The sequence below is a fragment of the Mesoplodon densirostris genome, chromosome 6 (assembly GCF_025265405.1).
Source record: "Mesoplodon densirostris isolate mMesDen1 chromosome 6, mMesDen1 primary haplotype, whole genome shotgun sequence".
Taxonomy (NCBI): Eukaryota; Metazoa; Chordata; class Mammalia; order Artiodactyla; family Ziphiidae; genus Mesoplodon; species Mesoplodon densirostris.
The window spans coordinates 84,850,752-84,872,768 of record NC_082666.1 but is presented as its reverse complement, the minus strand read 5'-3'; the positions used below and the strand labels follow the sequence as shown (position 1 = coordinate 84,872,768).

The following is a 22,017-nucleotide window of genomic DNA, read 5'->3' as shown; positions in this document are numbered from 1 at the left end:
TAATTTGACAGCTGGATTGAATAACTCTGGCATAGTGTGAAAATCACCTATGTAGAATTCCTTTCAACCTATGCCAATTCTGTATCACAAACCTTCACGATTCCATATATTGGATTCTACTGATTCAGTAGGAATAATTACATATAATTCTACAGTGGGTAGTAGCATAGCAACATTCTTGAGCATATTAGGTGCTTTTATGATACATTTTTCTAATTTGAAAGGATCTGAAATCACAAAATTAAAATGCAAATGAAGTGTAAACCTTTCTGTCAATAATGTCTATTATCGTTAGACCTGCATGACAAATAAAAGCCATGGAGGTGATACTGGTGTTATCCCATTATGAAAAGCTTAAGCAAAGATATTTGTGCTTTTTTACTTAAGAAGAACCTAGTGAAAATAGCTCTAAGATAAGTAGAGAAAGAGAAATGGACTCATTAGCCTTTTCTGGATGTTTCTGACAGAGCAGGAGGATTAAAAAGAAACCTTCTGGGATAAAATAACACAGTAACAGAGATTAAATGGAGAACTTATTACAGAGAAACTGAAGGTAATGTCCTTCAGCAGCACAAAGAAGATGGCCTGAAAGTCATGCTGTCATCATGCTCTACTGTCTCCCTGTTCCAGGCAACATGCATATTGAGGGTGTAGTAACTTTATCCCTCTTTCTTTGTAACTTGGCCTCCTTTCAGTTTTCTACTGTTCATATGTCAGTGTTACCTTATATCCCAATGTCTAGATAGAAAATTGCACAGCACATGCTAAATGGTCCAAGGTACATGTGTATGGGTGGGAGAGGTTTCTGGTTTGAGCTCCAGATGTGAGAAGTGAACTGGTAAATAATCGTAACCAGCCAGGACCAACACAGAGAGGTTGGGAGGCCCAGGGATTCAGTAAAGAACCCATGTGTTCTTATTGTAAGTTTCACGACACAGTGAATATACTTCAGTGTCAGGAATAGTGTCTTAGCTGTGACCAACGAGGTAGATAATCAATTCATAGTCTTCCTTTTCTTGACAGTGCACATCCTTATAATTGCCATAATCCCTAAAGTATGTATCGTGCTTTTCAGTTCACATAATTCACATTTTGAGGAAGCTGAGGTTAACTGACTTCCCCAAGGTCCTACAGTCAAGAAGGAACAGAACCAGTATTTAAACCCAGATTTTCTGACCACAGGCGTGGCTCTTTTTCCCTTGTGCCAGGCTACAGTAATTAAAGAAAAAAAATCACTGTAGCTATACAGTAGAGAAATAAATAATGTGGGGCTATACTTTTCCTGCTGGAGCTGGTAGAATAGCATTAGAGTGCATTAATTTCTTTCATTTGTTGGCTTTTTTTGGCAAAGTATTACAACTAGGATTTAAAATAAGAGAACAATTTGATTTCAAAGACAAGTAGGTGTGTTGAATTCAATCTAATGAAAAAATAATTTGGGGAAAATATTATCTAGTTACATATATTAAAACTGTCAAAATGCAAACATAAAATTAAAAAACAAACACAACTTATCTGCCTTAAAGAATAATGCAACTTACATGGCTTTGAAATGAGAAGCTGCTATCTGTTTAAGCAAAAGATTGACTATATTTACCCTTGCATCCTCTGGAGTCTTGAAGTTAATTATTTTTCCAAACTCTTTGGCATGGAATACAGACTTCACCCGCTCCTATAAATACAATAAGTAGCTTCATTAACATGGGAATCTAGTTGTAGAAATACCATAAAGAAATGCCACCAAAAAAAAAGGCCAAGAATGAGAAATCAAGAAGAATCAAACACAAATGGAAAAAAAAGACTAAATTCTAAGCCATTCATTATCACTAAACCTAAGATAAAAAGTTTTAGGTGAGATTTCAGTTGCTAAAGCCATCAAGGGTTGACACAGAGGATGGGAAGGAGATCAATCTTAAAAGCAGTACCACTGTTTTCCCTCTCCAAATAATGTCTCAGATAGTTCTTGATATCTGGCTATGGCCTCATGATAAATTCAGCTCAAAAATAATGTACACATGTATGTGTGCATACATATACACATGTGTTGTATAGGTATGTATGTGTATGTATGTATTTATATATGTAACTTCTGACATTTTAAACCAATAAGAATGCAGTAAGAATGTAGCTTCAGAATCAAAGAAATCAGGGTGGTCTTAGATTCTATACGATTGTCCTCCACTTTTTAAACTCCTTTGGTATTCTGTTGTGTTTGTGGGAGGAGAACTACCTAATGGTGGATGTTAAACATTAGAGGGACAAATAGAAAGAACAGGATTATCGAGGAGGAGTGTGGTGATTACTTCTATTAACCATGGGTAAGGACATAGAAGAAGCAATATTTTACTAGTCTAACAATTTCTATAAGTAATTCAACTAACCATGCATATACAGACTCCAGAAGAAATCAGATTCTTTTATTTAAAAAAAAAAGTATGATTGCTGATATAAGGTCGCAAGGGAAAGGTGAAAGGGGAAGAAATCAAGGAGGTAAGAAGAAGTTTATTCTTGGAGATAAAAAAGCCAGGAAATGCAATATGGGCTATAGCAGAGCCTAACAGCTACTACTATCCACCATTTCATATATGGCCACAGGGTTCTTCATTTTCTGAGTGAATCAGAGAAATTCTCAATGGGTAAATTGGTCTAAGATCCTCAAAAACTAACATCCAGTCTACTTAAGAGCTGCCCTATGTCTTTGGAATGAATGGTAAGATTGGATAAATGGTCTTCACTAGTTAAGCACAAGGCCTAGGGACAGTTCTGTTCTATAGGCTAGTCTAGAAGAAATCTGTTGTTTCTGCCTGTCTGCATCCAATGCCCCTTCTTCCAGTAACAATTTCTTGAATCTTCTTTGGGAAACTATTTTTCACCCTCTTTCACTCCCAAAACTTCATATAGAGCTGACCCTTCCTTCTTGGTAGCACCAAAATGATCCTGTGACCCTCACCTGGCCAACTGGCCCATTCCAGCTCCTGACTAAAGTGACTGGTTCAGGAACAAGGAAGTGACCAAAGGTGGCCCAGTGAGACCCAGTGAGAAGCTTTCATTCTGCTGAGCTAGTAGGATATGAGCCTGGAACTTCTGCTGGCCATAGTGTCACCAAAGGATAGCCTGCTTGAGAATGAAGCCAACACTGAAGAAAGTAGAACCTAGAGATGAGGGCAGCAAAGATGGACAGAATGAAGGAGGAGAGGAAGGGTGTGAGGATAAATACTAATGACAGCACTTGAGCATAATTAAGCTACAAGATATAGACTTGGATTTTTCAGTTATATGAGCCAATTAAATCCCTCAAAATCAAACCAAACAAAAATAACAGTGAACAAAACTAACTTGGGCTGAGTCACATATTTCTGATTAATATAGCCAGTGCCAAAGTGGCCCTTTTCACATAGGTGTCTGGTCAAATACCATGAGGCCAAATACATTATCTTATATTTCTCTGTGTCACCTACAGTACCTAGTGCAATCATTACAACTTACAATGGATATAGAGACTCTGATGATTTACCAAATGACTAGCAATTTGCTGTATTTTATATCAACATCCAAATACCAAGTACTGTTCTAGCTGCTAGAAATCAGAGTGAGAAATGGTCTCCGCATTCAAGAAGATTATAACTGAATTAGGAAGATAATATCTATAAAAAGAGAAAGAACTATCAATAATGGGCTGTTAGAACAAGAACTTTTCAAGTGTCCATCAGCGAGATTTTCAGGGAAAAAAATTCTGTAGGCAACTGCTAGGGATTCTGAAGTGTACAAATATCTCACGTTAGTGCCTTGGATAGCAGTGGGAAAGCTGCGGTTCTGTTACTGAGTATAAAATGAGGGCCCAGTAACGTTGTGGTCCATGTAAGAGCACATAAAGTAGCACATTTTTTCTTGGCCTAGCTTTCTTTTCTTTAAGCTTGAGTAAGACAGCAGGTGTAAAGAAAAACCATACAAAGACCAAGCAACATGTAAAAAAGAGGGAGAAACATTACAAAAGTAAAGACTATTTTAATGTGTTGTTTTCAGTTCCAAGTTTTCAAAAAAATCTATTCAACATACCTTTGCTTCAATGCGCAACCGTCTCTCATGAACAATGAATGGCTCTTTGGTAAACTCATCAAAACTATACTGCCACTCACATGTAAGCTGTCCAAACGTTCCTTTTGTTACAAACAACACACCACTCAGAAAAAGAAAGAAAGAAACCACTTTAAAAACAGAAGCACTTATATCCAATAATATAATAATAATAATAGCAGGATACACATTCTTTGCAAGGGCACATAGAACATTCACCAGGAGAGACTATATTCTGGGTCATAAAAAACATTAATGAATTTAAGAGAACTGAAATCATGTAAAGTGTATTTTCAGATCATAATGAAATTAAACTAGAAAACAAGTAACAGAAAGATAACAAGAATACTTCCAAATGCTTAGTTAAAAGCATACTTCTAAAAAAAATCCATGGGTCAAAGAATCTCAAAGGAAATTAGAAAATAGTTTGAACTGAATGAGAATGAAAACATAACAAAATTTATGTAGCAACGTTTAGTGGGAAATGTATAGCACAACATACTTATATTAGAAAACATAAAGTACTTATAAAGTAAAATGTATAAGGAACGTTTTTAAGAAATAGGAAAAATTTAGAGAACCAGCTACCAAGCAATATTTTGGAGAACCTTCATGTAATTAATGCTTTAGAACAAAATGCTTTTAATACTAAGGCTCCATGTAATATATTTACCAACCTGTATCAGAAAGAGGCTTTTAAAATTAATTCTTGTTTTCCCCCCATTTTGAGGAAGGAAATCAAGAGATGAAAATTCATTCTGTCTATAATAATTCTATTTAATTCTTCCTTCAAAGGTCTTTCTTCCCCATATCTTCTTTCTGGTTGAAACATCAATTGTAGGTACAACCAGCAGTTTCTTTAAGTGACATATACTTTAAGTTAAGGGCCTAAATTAAAGAAACAGCTGGCATCTAGCTAGAATGGAAAAGGAGAAAGCTAATTAACATGTATCCCTTTCATCTCAATCTTCTGCCTCTGATCCCCTCTTTCACCAATTTTGGATTATATGCTGGAACAAACCTACTGGTCTTCCAGTACATCTTCAACCATGTGATAAATCAAAGATAGGCTAATCTTATTTCAGGCGCCTAGTACTCCCTCTCCTGATTAAAAGATTCTTTATCTTCAAGTGCAAAATATGGAAAGAAAGCACCTCCTAAGTATAAATATCATCTTTCAATCAACTACAACTAGCTTACTACACTTACTCTGTCAAGGTTTATGTGACCTCATTTAAAGAGGCCTACTATGTTGAGAAGAAAGTAATTTCTAAAATGTTGCAATGGACTTCCCTGGTGGCGCAGTGGTTAAGAATCCGCCTGCCAATGCAGGGGATGTGGGTTCGATCCCTGGTCCAGGAAGATCCCACATGCCATGGAGCAACTAAGTCCATGCACCACAACTACTGAGCCTGTGCTCTACAGCCTGCAAGCCACAACTACTGAAGCCCACGCGCCTAGAGCCCATGCTCCGCAACAAGAGAAGCCACTGCAATGAGAAGCCCGCGCACCGCAAGGAAGAGTAGCCCCCACCTGCCACAACTAGAGAAAGCCCATGCACAGCAACGAAGAACCATCGCAGCCAAGAGAAAAAAAAAGATGCAAGATCTGGAAATAATAAACTTTGCAACTGACTCTTGTTTAACTCTGATGAGTCACCCTTCCCTCAGTCAATGGGGAGAAGGGTTAATAAAACATGAGTGAATGCTGCTATGAAGAAAAATGACTGTTGAAGCATTGTCCGTAAGTATAAAAGTTCAGAAACAACTTAGATGTGCATTATAGCACATACCTCTGAATGAATACCAGGCAGTCATTTACAAATTAAGAAAGATCTCCATATGCTGACATGGAATACTCTTTAAGACACAGATCTTGGGACTTCCCTAGTGGTGCAGTGGTTAAGAATCCGCCTGCCAATGCAGGGGACACGGGTTCAAGCCCTGGTCCGGGAAGATCCCACATGCCACGGAGCAACTAAGCCCGCGAGCCACAACTACTGAGCCTGCGCTCTAGAGCCTGTGAGCTACAACTACTGAGCCCGCATGCCACAACTACTGAAGCCCGTGTGCCTAGAGCCCGTGCTCTGCAACAAAGAGAAGCCAACACAATGAGAAGCCTGCGCACCGCATCGAAGAGTAGCCCCCGCTCGCCGCAACTAGAGAAAGCCTGTGTGCAGCAACGAAAACCCAATGCAGCCAAAAAAAAAAAAAAAAAGACATAGATCTTAAGTAAAAAATTAAGGTACAGGATGGTGTTAAAATAGATTCCTATTTACATTAAAATATGTATGTGTACGCCTTTATAGGTAGATGTATGCTTTGATAGCATGTTTGCTTGTATAGGCATAGAATATTTCAAAGATACAAAAGTAGTAGTTGCCTCTAGGAAGGGGAAAAGAGAGACTGGTATCTGAGATGGAATGAATACTGGCTTTCAAATCTATACCTTCTAATACTGTGTGAGTTTTCTATATTTTATGTTACTTTTTAAACAAGAAAATTAAGATAGTGCTATAAATTTGGGGCTCAGAAATTATTAGGATTAAAAACATTAAAAATGATTGCTAAGTTCAATAGTCAACTTGAACCAAGAAGATGCTTATATAAGTTTACCTTCTTGGCAGTGAACAAAACCACAGAGCTTAATTAGCCACTCCTTTCTATTTAGCCATAATCTCTCCTCCTCAGCCAGTTTCACTCTCCATCATCCAGAAATCCACCCTACTACTTCACTTGCTTATTCTTTTCCATGGTTTCATAATAACACCTCCTGCAAACACTTGCCCCTCCGAGGCTATGCCACTGTGTATTTTTACATGTATCCCTCTACTGTCTACAGGTTTATTTGAAGATTTGGCTGTAGTTGGGAGTATCCTCAAAAAAACTAATGTCTCCAGTGGTATATCTACTTATGTGAGTGAATCTCTATATATTCTAATGATTAGATACCACCAGAAGACTACTGACTTCTGGGGTAACCTGAAACTGCATACTTTTTCGGAGAGGGGGAAGGAATGGTATTGTCTACCCTTGAGAGGATAGTTTTAGAGGAATTTCTCTATCCATTTAGTTGGTTGAAACAAATACTGAAACATTTAATTTAAAATTATGTTTGTACATGGTTATGCACTTATCTGTATGCGTACAAAGTTTTAGGCATGAGGCTTGTAGAGCAAGAGAACCATAATTAGTATGAATCAGGTGAATAAAAACTGCTTCACTTCATGAGTGGCTATCAGTTAACCCCTTATCAAATTATATTAGAGAAAGAAAGTTACCTTTTGGTTATCATTAACATGTCTGTTTTATTGATCATGACATGGGTAAAATATTTGTATTTTGCAAATCTTCCGTTTTCCATGACCTAAAAAAAAAAGGTGAGAGAAAATTGATAATATCCTATTCTAATACAAGCAATGCCTTACTGATCTTCTAAAAACCTTTCTCAAGGGGGCAAACCATTAGCACACTTACACAGTAAACATATTGTCAGAAGTTGAATATTCACAAAATCACTTCTGCTTCCTTTTTAAAAGCACCTATTTGTACTGCTTTATTCAAGATTACTCGATTGCAGCTATACCAGTGTTTAATGCTAGATTTTTAGAAGATACTGTTATTTTACAAAGTTTAAGTGGAACCTACTGAAGTTACTATTAAACGATCACATTCATTTTGGAAAACAGATTAGTATTTGATCATACCTGTACAAAAACACATGTAAACACTAACACATATTTAAACATATGCATCACATAAATTACTATTAGCTCCCACCTTGCCTCCTCCCTGGAATTTTCATTATCTGCCTTACAAACATGCTTTTCTTTGCTAATTTCACAATTCACTCAAAATTAAGGAGCAGACTGTTTCTGGGCAAACAGGAAACCCCAGGACCAGCATATGCAATAGCCTTTATTTATCTTTAAGACTGCTGAAACACTATCCATGACATGATCAACAGTTCTTTGTCTCAAAAAATATAAAGTTAACTACATAAGCAAAATAGGCTTTTTAAAATCTGTTCTCAGTATCATTTGCTCTGAGGATGGAGTTACTCTGGCTATTTAAAATATATAGCAGGCTAGACTATTATTATTATTTTTTTCTATTTTTTTATTAGTTTCTGCTTTATAACAAAGTGAATCAGTCATACATATACATCTGTTCCCGACTATTATTTTTTAAAAGCAAGCAATGTAACTGTGACTAAGATACATCAAAAATTTAGCCAAAAATGTTAGATCTCTTGAAGAAATTCCAAAAGAGAATATAAAGATTCTGGAAAATTGTGTTCCATGAGGCTATATCAAAAAACTAAAATTATGTAATTTAGAAGAAAACTAACAAGTGACTTCATAATAAGGTTGCTTTAGAAGGCTGATACAATAGACTTTTAATGGGAGACAGAAGTTAAAAAAAAAACAGCAGGATAAAACATACAAATTAACTGCATGGAAGAATTTTCTAACTTCAAAGATCCTAATATTGAGGAAAGAGTATCTTTACTATTTACTGTAGTGGGTGGGGCAATTAAACCCCAATTCCTTGAATTACAAATGAAAAAGGGACATAACCAGAGATTCAGAAGAAATTAATAAAAATTATTAACATATAAATTATGCAACTAAATTTGCAAAACTAGGTAAAATGGGTCATGTTTTAAGAAATGATAAATTATTAAGAGAAAGAAGCATCAAATATTGGAGAGGAAGAGTAGAAATTACTTTCAGATGACAGTATCTGGAAAACTTAAGTACACAAAATCCAGTAACTTTATTATATAAACACAATAATCAGTTTGAAAAATGGAAGGAAAACAATCCTGCTTACAAGGGTAATAAAGACAAATATTTACACGTAAGTTTAACAAATAACATGCAGAATTTGTATGATAAAAGCTGTGTAACAGTCTACTGAGGGGAATAACTGAAAATTTGAAAATGGAAATCCATGTCTTATTCTTGAATATAAAAATTCATTATAATAAAGATGTTATTCCCCCACCCTATTTTCATACATACACAATGTGATCCCAAAATGATGTTTGTTAATTTGTTTTGGGGAGGGGGAAAAGTGATCTGACAATATTATAATGAAATTCATCTAGAAAAAAAGTGATATTATCCAGTAAATTATGAAAAGAGAATGAGAACTACCCTAGCAGATATTAATACAATTTATAAAGTTGCAGGCATGAAACAGTTTGATGCTAGTGGAAATTATATACAGACATATCAATAGAAAGAATACAGATTCCAGAAACTGACCAAAATGCAATAGGATTTTATAAAATCCTATATATCCAAACATAGGAATTTATGAAATCAAGACAGCATTTCAAATTATTGGTCAAAAACATGCATTTTCAAGTAAATGGTGCTTCAAGCAGCTTGCTGGCTAAAGCTAGATCCCTACTTCTCTCTTTACACCAAATTAATTCCACATGGATCACTGATTTAACTATACAAAATGAAACTACAGAAGTACTAGAATAAAGTAACATTTTAATAATCAAAGTGAAGGGTTAAAAATAAAACACAAAGTCCATAAAACTTAAAGTAAAAAAAAGTTAAGTGTGGAAATTAAACACTAATGAATAGCAAAACAGTAAGCAAATAAACAGAAATAAAACAAAAATCAAAGGATAAATTGGGAAAATATCTGTCAATACAGTGATATATAACTAATTTCATAACACACAGAATTCTAGTAATATGAATAAACCAATAGAAGAAAAATGAGTAAAATCTATAGGAAAATGTGTAAAGGATATGAACAGGTAGTCTAGCAAAACACAAAATCTGACAATTAACATATGAGAAAATGTTCAATCTAACTCAAAATCAAGAAAATTCAAGTTAAATAAATGTATCCTTTGAGCCAGCAATTCCACTGCTATGATTTACCTCAAGCAAAGGTGTGCAAAGACATACTTATAGGAATCTTCATGGTTATACTATGTTAAATGCAAAAAACCTAAATGTTCAGAAACAGGAGACTGTTTAATTATAGTATAGGCATACAATGGGACATTATGCATGAAAAAGAAACAATCCTGCTTACAAGGGTAATAAAAGGTAGATCTGGGACTTCCCTGGTGGCTCAGTGGTTAAGAATCCACTTGCTAATGCAGGGGACACGGGTTCTATCCCTGGTCTGGGAAGATCCCACATGCTGCAGAGCAACTAAGCCTGTGTGCCACAACTACTGAGCCTGCGCACTAGGGCCCCTGAGCCACAGCTACTGAAGCCCGTGTGCCTAGAGTCTGTGCTCTGCAACAAGAGAAGCCACAGCAACGAGAAGCCTGCGCACCACAACGAAGAGTAGCCCCCGCTCGCTGCAACTAGAGAAAGCCCACGTGCAGCAACGAAGACCCAACGTAGCCAAAAATAAATAAATAAATAATTTTTTTTAAAAAAAGGTAAATCTGTGTGTACTGATACAGAAAGATGGGCAAGATATAACTGAAAATAAATTACTAAGAATGAACGGGGGAGTAGAAACACATACACATACACTTATTTATATAAACATAAAAAATTTCTGGAAGGGTTGGTGGTAACACACCAAATCTATTCACAGCATTTATCTGGGCTTGGGAAGGATAACGGTGGAGGTGGGGTTAGAAGCGAAGCTTTTATTTTTAACTTTACATCCTTTTGTTTCAGTTTTTTGGTACTGGAAAAGAAATTAGCTTGAAAGTATTTTCTTTTGTTCTATATGGCCAAGTTTTAAAATATAGAATACAAATGTTGATTTCCTCAAGAACATCACTACTACTAGAAGACAAGAGTCTATAAACCCCATTAATAGATTACAATCTTCAAATAACTTGAAAGCTAATGGTTCAATTCTAAGTAACTAATTTCTATTTCAATATTATGTTAAGTCTGGGTATTGCAGTTGAGTCTGCCTTTCATCACTTTCCACTTTTCAGACCCAATCTAATCTGTACATTTAAGAAATTAACCCACTTTTAATAGTCACAATAGCATCTGATATAAATAAAAGCTAAAAAAAAGTAATTCATGCAGTGCTTTTTGGAGTTCATCAAAAACCTTAAATGCAACACTTGAAACATGAATGGTCAATCTTTAAATAAACATCAAAGATAACTCAATATACAGCAAAATTTTGCTGGTCAGTCTCCATTAAAACATGCGACTATGGAATAAGAACAGCATTAAAAAAAAAAAAGAAAAGCATTAATGAGAAGAAGCTACAACTTCGAACTAAATCCCATAGAAGGATGGGAGAGAATGTGATAGCTTATCAGCCATCATCTTTCATCATGCTGTAAAGAATCTACAAATGTCATGCCTTTGGTCACAATTTCATGCCAAATTATTAGACTCTGTAAATTCACTACATATGAAGCTTTATACTTTTCAAAACATCATTTATATTATTTTGAAAACCTGGAATTTTAGACCTCAAGGAATATTATTGTTCATCCAAACTAATCTTTTCCTTTTACACATGAAGAAATCGAGGATCATTTAAGTGTCTTTCCTATCTAATCTTCACAACAACCTTGTATTATTAGGTTAAGATCACATTTAAGTGACTTGCTTGGGGTCATATTGTCAGTTGCAAAACTGGGCTCAAAAAAGTGGTTTCTTCACTTCTAATTCCAGGGCTTTTCACTACACCATGATAGTATCAGTCACACGTTTCCATGGTACCTCATGGAATGCTGGATGCTGGATGTTGCTGAGGAAGGCTGCTAAAGCTGCTCAGGCTGGCTTAATTTTTTTAGGTTAACAGCGTTCAAATAGTGTAATATTAATACCTTATCTTCCTCCACCCCAATCAGATACTAGGTATGAATGTTTCTACTAAAGTAATTTGGGATACCCTTTAAAATAAGTGAAGAATTAGCAAAACCAGGGCTAGGAATTACATGTAGTTTTTGCATCAAGACCAAAGTTAGGCAGAAAAATCAACAAATTTGCCTGAAGTATCGAGTACAACAGCCAGTACTACAGACATGTTAGCCTCACTTACATGCTATAGTGTTAAAGGAAAAGCATTTTTTGCCTTATTCGTTAAAAGATATATGAATTATCCATCATCATTTAAGAACTTTCTTAAAGAAATAAACAGAGAAACACAAAGGAAACTACATTCGTTATATATAATTGTCAGAACCTACAGGTAACAAAATGTATGGTTATTGATAAGGGTCCCTTTTGCATTAGAAAAGTTGAGTATGTAAGCCTTAGTTTACTAGATATAAATAAATCCAAACCAAATTGATTATGTTAGAAACACACAAAAAGTAGGAACTGGAAAGACAGTTGTGTCAGAGTTATCCTCTAATAATATCTGTATTTCCTGCCAGATAAGTCCCAGTACTTTAGAAAAAGAACATACCTAACAACTATAGTATACAGAAAACACTGCTAACACTTTCCAACCATCTAAATGCTATGAATTAGCACAGTTCTAAAACAAACACATTTCTGAAAAAACAAAGCAAAATATGAAAAGATAGATGATAGGAACAAATCACTAACATGGAAGACTTTAAATCCCAAACAATATAAGGTGCTAATATTCATTGCAAATATATTTAAGAAAATTGGGTAAAGATAAGAATACAGTTAAGCAAAAAACAAAAACAAAATCTGATCAGTATCTGTTTCTTTTGGAAGATGTTTCATAGAGGTGTATATATATATATATATATATATATATATATATATATATATTTTAAGATAGCAGCATGAGTGATAAAAGGAAAATGAAATTCATCTAAATGAAAAAGACAAAGAACAAAATGCTATCGAGCAAGAAAATCTACTGGATAATGAATAAGTGGTTTTATAGATTGGCTAATTTGAATAGTTTGGAGACAATGGGGAAAGATGAAAAGTTTATCAACAGATTATACTAAAAAATTAAGTGTACTTTTTAAAATGACAAAATTCAGGGAGGTAAACAAATTAAAATGGTAAATGCTACCGTTTCTCAATTATTTAAGAAGTAAATAAATGACTTGTAATCTTCTCTTTAGAGAAAAATGTAGTCAGTAAGTATAACTTCCTTAGAGTAATATGATTAAGGCTTAGGGATAAAAGACGTTTTATCAATTCACTTTAAATATAACAGATCTGAGAGCTATAGCCAGGAAAAACAAGGTGTTCAACTAAGCTTCATGGGCTATAAAATATAATAGAAATTCATTACCTGAAAGCTCAATGATTTCATATATATAGCAGAATAAATATAAACACAAGTGAAGAATTGGTATTTAGCTTATTATGTGAGGCAAATTGGTTTTTTTAAAAAAATTGAGTCTCATTGACTGTGTCATCAAATCTGAAGAGGAATAAGGCTTTGTTTAATCCCCCCATACCTTTGTCTCCTCCCATGCAAATAAGCTATTTTGACAGTCAGCCGAAGTATAAACTATGCTGACAGCTTACACAGGACAGCTGAGCATAACACTGTGACATAAAATCAAATAAAAGAAACTATTATCTTAAGAGATGTGAATTGTCACCAACTGGTTCAACTAAAACAGTCTGGAGAAAGGACAGAATTATGCTCATGACATAATTATGTGTACTGACAACAGCAGACCATTAATTAACGTACCTAATACATTCTACAAGAAGAGCCAGAGAAGCTGGTCAGAAATACTGTAAGTGGATAGTTACAGAAGTCTCTCTAATGCATTTCCAGCAGAACCTCTATTGAACATTTACTGACCCATGATACTATATAAACTTGAAAAGAATAACATTTCTTTCAAAATACTGAAATAATTCAGAGCAGTCCAAATCACTGAGGTTTTATTGTTTCTATCGCTTACCAATTAATGTGTGGAAACCGTCACAACATTCTAACTATTCTATTAACCTTAAAAGAAAAAAAAAAGGCAAAATTTAATGATGGTTTTTTATTTTGGCAAAGAGGAGACAAATGAGGAATATAGAATAATGATGACCAGAACCAGCATACACTGGTTATTATTCATCTGGAATAATGAAAATATAGTAAGTTCCTATTAGACACTGTACTAATAATCACATATATTACCTTGCTTTTTAATCCTAGCAACACCATCAAGGTACTATTATCTTGGTATTATATACCAAAGTACTGTTATTACTACAATTATCTTCATTTTATAGTCTGGAATATGAGATCAGACTAGAATAAAAGACTATAAAGCTAGTAAAAGGAAAAGGCTGGTACTGAACTCAGGTTTACATGGTTCCAGAATCCAGGCCCTGAGCCATATGGTATTACTGCACCCCAGGTATTTTTACTGTCAAAATGAGTTAGCATAGAAGAAATACATATATTCCATTAGATGAAGTGGGATCCCATTTTAACAGCTCATTGGAATATGGATTCAGATAGTTCACAAGCTGTGTCACATCTCTTGTAATACTTCAATTTCATATAATACCCAGGGGTAATTATCTCTTTGGAAGATAGTAAGACTAATAAACAACTAACTCAGACTCAAAGTGCACAAAATGTCTAAATGTACATTTCTCCATACTGCTTCCTGTAAGATTCTTTAGCAGTAAATTTTCACTGATATACAGTTCATCAGAATCATCACCAGATAGGATATCAGTTTCATTTGAATTTACAACTAAAGACTCTTAACTGGCAAAAAACTATGCATGGTGTTTCCTTTTATAGATGACATTAAATTTTGTTTTTAGATGAATGAAAGCAGCCTCCAATCTAATTTTCTATGAAGATGAACTGTTTCATTTGGCAAGACAACAGCTTTTCTCTCATAGGATATTTGCTAATAAAATACAGATATTATTAGAGGATAACCCTGACACAACTGTCTTTCCAGTTCCTACTTTTTGTGTGTTTCTAACGTATAATCAATTTGGTTTGGATTTATTTATATCTAGTAAACTAAGGCTTACATACTCAACTTTTCTAATGCAAAAGGGACCCTTATCAATAACCATACATTGTTTATTTTGGCAAAGAGGAGACAAAAAAGGTAAAGACTTTTCATAATTTATAATAAAGTCTTCTAACAATATTATTGTTAGAGCACACACTAAAATAAAATATGAATGAACTTTACTAAGCTCAAGTTATGTTGAGAACCTATGTGCTGTTGAAAGTAACCAAAGGACATTGTAAGGTAGGGCTCTCATGTATCAGTAGAGAAGTCATGGGTTGAATCCCAGGTTACAATTTAGCACCTTTATCTAAATAAAGCCTAAAGACCTTTTAAACTAAAACTTACTGCAGAATTTTAGCTCTATTTGCACATCCTCGGTAAGCAGACTCAAGTTGAACCTATCTGCGCTTAACATTTTTATTTCTTTTAAATGTGCTACATTTTCTACTTTAGTATTTATCCTTCCATAATATATTTATAAATTTATGGGATGAAATGATGACAAACTTTTGAAAAAGATTTAGTAATCAAATTAGTCTCATTTCAGTTACTGGATTAAAAAATAATTTAAAAATTCATTGTACATTTTTTTGACAAAAAGAAAACTGGAACCTCCCCTAAGTGGAACCACCACCTCCAGAAAGACACAATTTCAAAGTCTTATTCACACAGTTATTTTTATGTAATTCTGGAAGGTTCTAAGTGGGGTGAGTTAGTCCACTGGTCCAAAATAAAGTTAGTGGGACTTACTACTAAATGTTCAAAAGTATATGCTTTCAAAAATGATGTGCCAAAGACTCTCCAAGAGAGTTCTATTAAGCTAATAAATGAGGTATGAGAATTGTATCCAAGTTGGATAGGTAATCTTTTCATGGCATCTGCTTTATCTGAGATGCTCACTCCAATTCGCTTTGATAACAGAATTTGGCTCTCTTCAGTTTTCTCATCCCATTCAGAAGTATGCTTCTGGAGAGGAAGAGTTAAAAATGAAGAGTGAAATCCAATGGGCCTTTAGCTCCTAGTTCTTGTCCACTTACTCAAAATTTCAGATGAAGCCAGGAAGAATGTTCAGCACTACTCTGGTGATCTGACTGCCTATGATAAGCCCGTTTTTTCCCAGATCAGTGGTAATTCTCCTCCGGAAGTAAAGGGAAAGACCCCATCAGCTGAAGGTAGTTATCTTCCAATTGCTATTAAGGCAGTGTTTGAAGCTAATTATAAACATTTGTAATTTCTGAAAGAAAAGAAATATACAACAAACGAAAACAGCCTCCCTTCTACAACTTATATAATGGCATCTATGATATCTTTGTAAGAGATTCAAAGAAAACACAGATAAAATTTTTAAATGTCTGAAATGGTTGAAAAATACTACCCCCATGGGACAACCCAGCTGTCAATATCCGTACACAATGAAAAACACAAAGATTATACATACATGTACATACACAAATGAATTTTTAGAGGAGAAGATTTATTTAAGGGGTAAATTTTTTTTTAAAAAAGGCAGAGTCAAAAGGTAAAAATGTTCAATCAAAAAGAAAAAGCTTCGGGCTTCCCTGGTAGTGCAGTGGTTGAGAGTCCGCCTGCCGATGCAGGGGACACAGGTTCGTGCCCCAGTCCGGGAAGATCCCACATGCCGTGGAGCGGCTGGGCCCGTGAGCCATGGCTGCTGAGCCTGCGCGTCCGGAGCCTGTGCTCCGCAACGGGAGAGGTCACAACAGTGAGAGGCCCGCATACTGCAAAAAAAAAAAAAAAAAAAAAAGAAAAAAAAAGAAAAAGCTTCTACATCAACTATAAAAACATAGAAAGGTCCTGCTGGTGATAATGTATTCCAGAAGTAAACACCAGGTTTCCCACATTGGGGACCGAATGGGTCACATTTTTACTCTTTAGAAGTTAATAGTAATTCTATTTATAAAAATTTACAATAATAAAAAATATATAACAAATTTATATATTTGAATCATAATTACATGAATAAAAATTTAAAAATGAAATACACCATAATAAATGGTGAGGAGACAGGGTAAGTTTTTGCTTTTCTATTCCAATTTTTCTTTACTGAGCATATATTACTTTAACAATGTAGAAAATAATCTACTTTAATTTTTGAAAAATTTCATATCTTTTGTAAAATACTAAAACTGTAGATTGAGAATCAATGTTAGTCCAGTGATTAGCAAGAGAGATTACCTTTTTCCATGGAGAGCGAGTCTCTAAATTTTTTAATTCAAAGAAACTCCAAGTTTTATTGAATACATTCAAAAAATCTTTGTAGACATAATATAGTTAACAAGCTATTCATAGATAATAATTTACAGTATAAAAACATAGCATTCCCAATTAAGAATTATATATACTATCCTGATTATCTGTTTATAAAAACACTGACTATATTTTGAATGCTCAAATAGTTAAGGATCTCTAAGAGGTAGCATAATGCAAATTTAGTAGATATCTTTGTTACCATTTCACTGCATAGGATATGTATATGCAATAAAGATGGTTACATTAAAAACCATTTTACAAAATTATTAAATGTTTATTTTAAAGCTGATATTTGGAGGTACACTATTCCTATATACATATTGGCTGATATGAAATAATTGTTAAATAAATTTATCATACTGATTGAGAGATAATTACAGACATGAAAATAGGTCTACCACATTGAAACAAACCAAGCCATAAACACCTACATACGACCATCATAAATTATTCTAATTAGCTCCCTAACACGGTCTGTGTTATTTGAAATCATGTGTTTCATTCTTCTTTGATTCAGGCCTTTCTGTAAGGTTTTGTAGAGTTATGGCTTGTACTCACTGCACTTCATAAATTTGAATATTCATCTACTGAAATTAAAGATTACATTAACAATCTAAACATTTTAAATTGATCTCATTTCAAAGGTGTAGGGATAGGATAATAAATAAAACTGACATTCTTTTTACATATCCATCATAATTATTATTTGACTTAAATGAATAATTTGTGTGTCTTATTTAGACCCTATAGGACCTATAATATTTTGGACTACTACAATGAATTACAAATATGCAAGGAAACCTATAAAATAAAAAACTGTGGCTTGAAGATACAGTAGAAAAGTACTCGTAACAGTTGGATTGTTGTTTCTGGTCCTCCTCCCATCATTATAGGAAAAGTATAATGCAAAATTTCACCATGGGACTTAAATCAGACAAACTACTATAGTAGCTGTCACAGCAGTCATTCTATAGTGTATATGACCCTGGGACGTAAAATACAGCAGCACATACTTCATGTTGAACTTTGATGTCCTACTCACAGATCTAAAATGGCTCCATCTGTTAATTTTCATAACATGACCTTAAAGTCAACGCTCAACACTACATCAATGATATGTGTTTTGAATAATTTCAAAAGGTAAAATTTATAAAATTTTGATTATTTTAAAAACAGAAGCAAATTGAAATTTATTCCAACTTCCTTTTCAATAAGGAATATTGAAAGTCAGTAACATTACTCTGGATTTACTCTGTTATATCTATACCAATGTGAGCATCAATTAATTTCATTTGTAGGCTCTTAAAAACAGATTATTTACCCATGGTGATAGGTGTTCACAATTTTAGGATTTTTATAAACTCTTCTTCCTGCCAGTTTTCACTATGTTATTCAAGTGTCAAGTAGACACAAAGGAAAATAGAGAATGAGTGATTATTCCCTTAGAAAAGAAGAGAGAACTCTCCATCCCTTTATCCCTTTTTCTGTACATAGGCAATGACCACATTGAAATTTGGAATATAAATAAAGTTAAAGGATATGGAAAGGTGTGGTATTACATAGTCAATCTTTCAAACTCAGCTTTCTCACTAGACTTTATTAGATGGATACTCCCATTTTTAAAGTTCTAATTAATTATAGAGCCACCAATAAACAAACAAAAGAACCGTTCATCTCATTTAAAATCCCAAAATTGAACTAAATTTCTATATATTTGATGAGGAATAAGAAGATATTTTTGTCCAAGTCCTATTTCTCCATCAAGAAAACAGAGCGAGGGCCTCCCTGGTGGCGCAAGTGGTTGAGAGTCCGCCTGCCGATGCAGGGGATACGGGTTCGTGCCCCGGTCTGGGAGGATCCCATATGCCGCGGAGCGGCTGGGCCCGTGAGCCATGGCCGCTGAGCCTGCGCGTCCGGAGCCTGTGCGTCCGGAGCCTGTGCTCCGCAACGGGGGAGGCCACAACAGTGAGAGGCCCTCATACCGCAAAAAAAAAAAAAAAAAAAAAAAAAAAAAAAAAGAAAACAGAGCGATCATCAGGCTTAAATTTTTCTCAAATTATACTGTTAAAAGAATGTACGCCACTTCTAAGGGCTAAAAACTTAAGGATGAATCCCTAAGGTCACATGAACAAAGTTTAGTAGTTACTAGAATATTATTTTAAATCTTTTTACTGTTTAAGAGATTTTAAATAAATGTAATTCTACCTCCAAATTTCTTTTCATTAAAATGGTAAGGCACTGCTAAAATATCCAGAACTTTTCCCAGATAAATTCATAAGGACCTTTGTGAAATCTGTACCATAGAATTAAGTGTCACAGACCAATCACAGGAAACTCAGTAAATTTCTTGCAAACAAGCAGTTAGCATTTTCTCCTTTAGAAAGGCCACATGCTTAGCACAGTTGGAATCAAGAAGTCAATGAGATTACGAAACCCTTCCTTCCTCAGGCATACACAATACCTAACAATAGACTATGTTCTTTCCAGCTTCCAGTAGAAGCAGCAGCCTTTGTTTGATTTTGACCAAGGGTGAGAGAGCAGTGGATGCAAGACAAAGACAAATTGTCTCTGATACCAGCAGTGACTATTTTTATGGTCACTGTTTTAATTTATTTACTTACTCCAAAAAGATAAGAATACTATATTTTGATGAAAACAGTAATTAAATTCTTTGACATTCACATATTTCTTAGTCCTAGCATACACAACCTGGATTTCCACTTAATCTGAATCAATGCTAGGCAGGTAGAAATTTCAAGAGCAAAATTTTTTAGCTTCTTTTTTTGTAAGCTCAATACTAAAAAATCTGAAATAGTCATTTTCTAAGAAATAGAGAATAATGATTTATAGAGATAAAATCTTGATAAACCTAAGAATCAGAAGAGATGCAAGTCATTGGCTGAATAAATTGAACCAAAAGCTGAACAATTAAGGCAATTGTCTACTACAGTCTAATATAAGCTCATTATAAGCAAAATGCTTAACATAAATTAAGGTAAATGTTCCTTTGTTGATCCAAATGCAGAGCAGTCATAAGAGTTTAAACATCATACTATTAACAGTCACTAACTTTTTCGAGTGTTTTTTTTTTTAAAGTACATCTAATATACTAGAAAAATAGAGCAAAAAGTTTCATCTAAGTTTGAAATTTAAAAAAAGGCTTCATTATGCAAAACATTAAACAGATTTGCTTATACATCTTTCAGAAACATAGATAACATTTTCCCAATATTATCTAGAAGAAATACATATAATTATGCTTACTATAACAATTCTTCTGTCCTGAATTAATTCGTAACATTTTATAATAAGGATATAGCACCATGGATATGTAAGCTAATAAGTAAATATAATGATTGTAAAACCAACTTTGTTCACTGTTTCACAAAATGTATACATAATAAAATGAAATAAAAGAACCAAAGAACATTTTTCTTCATTCTCAGACTATAAATTATTTCACTATCTAACCTTTATGACAAATCATGAATGTCTTATAATAGTAGTTCAACCTATATGATTTTGGAATAGAACAAATTCATATTGCTTCAAGTTATATAAGTTTATTATTATTAAAAGAAATTTGACAAAGGTGCTTTTAAAATGCTAAATAAATATAAAATATTGACTGGCTATTACTATTCTTTTTCTTTGTTTTTTTTACTCAATTACATTATATTACAGCCCAGAAAATTTACAGAGAACATTAAAAACAACATTTTGCTAACAAATACACAGATAATTTAAAATGAAACTAGTGAACATTAAAAAAAAATTGTCTAAATTTAAATCTTAAAGACAAACTGTTATTACAAAGCTATAAAACACATAAAGCAAATGCTATAATATATGGTATGCCCTACTTTGGCTATAAAATACATTTTTCCGTGCTTAAATAATGCATAAATTTTTGTTTTTGAAAATACACAGAAAAACATTTTAAAAGGAAAACGTACATTTAACTCCATATGGGCATTATGGTAGTAGTCATACAAAACATGTTAATGAAACATTCCAAATAAAATGACAAAGAACATATGAATTTGGACATTTCAGATCTGACTAATCATCGTCATCATCATTATCATCATCACTACTTCTACTGTGAGTCATAATCCACTCCCTGTAGACCTGAATTTTCTGTAAGCATGGTAAAGGAAAAAAGAAGCACAAATGTTAGTTAAGTATGGCAAATTGCTTGGAAAACATGTAAAATTATGAAATGTTCAAGAAGTCAATAATTCTGAAGAAGACTTCAGCTCTAAGTGGGGCAGTAATTATGGATATAATATTTCATAACCTAATAAGACTTAACTAAACTCCACTGGTTGGTACACTTAATATATAGAATAGCTTGATGATACCAGTAAATTATTTTGTGACTATGTTAGAATTATTCTATTTCTCTAGTAGGCAGCTTTAATGGACTACTAGGAAGCACTATAATTATGTGCCACTTTCTAGATAGAAAGGTACACAATAAAAGAGTGTATCTCATATTTAATTATCATATATAGGCATATATAATTTAGTGAGCACAGAGCACCCTTTTTAGAAAATCAGAAAACAAAAGGATGAACATTTGAAAGTATTAAATATTTTCTAAGGGCATTATTATTAAATCAGATTAAATCTAGGCAGATGAGATATGAAATACTGTTTATATGTCATCTACTTCTTTGCCACAGCACTGGTATTTGTATATTTTAAAGTGTTTGCTAATAGTAAAGTTTTGATTCAAAAAAAGCACCATTACCACTAAAGCAACAACCC

At 33.8% G+C, this 22,017-nt stretch overlaps 1 protein-coding gene across 3 annotated transcripts in view; it reads right to left on the bottom strand.

The window, feature by feature from the left end:
• Positions 1-22,017, bottom strand: part of VPS13A (vacuolar protein sorting 13 homolog A) — a 257,157-nt gene that overhangs the window by 6,281 nt on the left and 228,859 nt on the right. For 2 of the 3 annotated variants that reach the window (XM_060102347.1, XM_060102348.1), the window contains 3 exons: positions 7,355-7,440; positions 4,057-4,180; positions 1,598-1,672 (listed from right to left, as the gene is read on the bottom strand). In XM_060102347.1, coding sequence (XP_059958330.1) covers positions 1,598-1,672; positions 4,057-4,180; positions 7,355-7,440 — 285 coding nt within the window. Of the gene's footprint in view, positions 1-1,597; positions 1,673-4,056; positions 4,181-7,354; positions 7,441-21,306; positions 21,385-22,017 lie in introns of those variants that run through there. The other variant, XM_060102349.1, reaches the window with a different exon arrangement.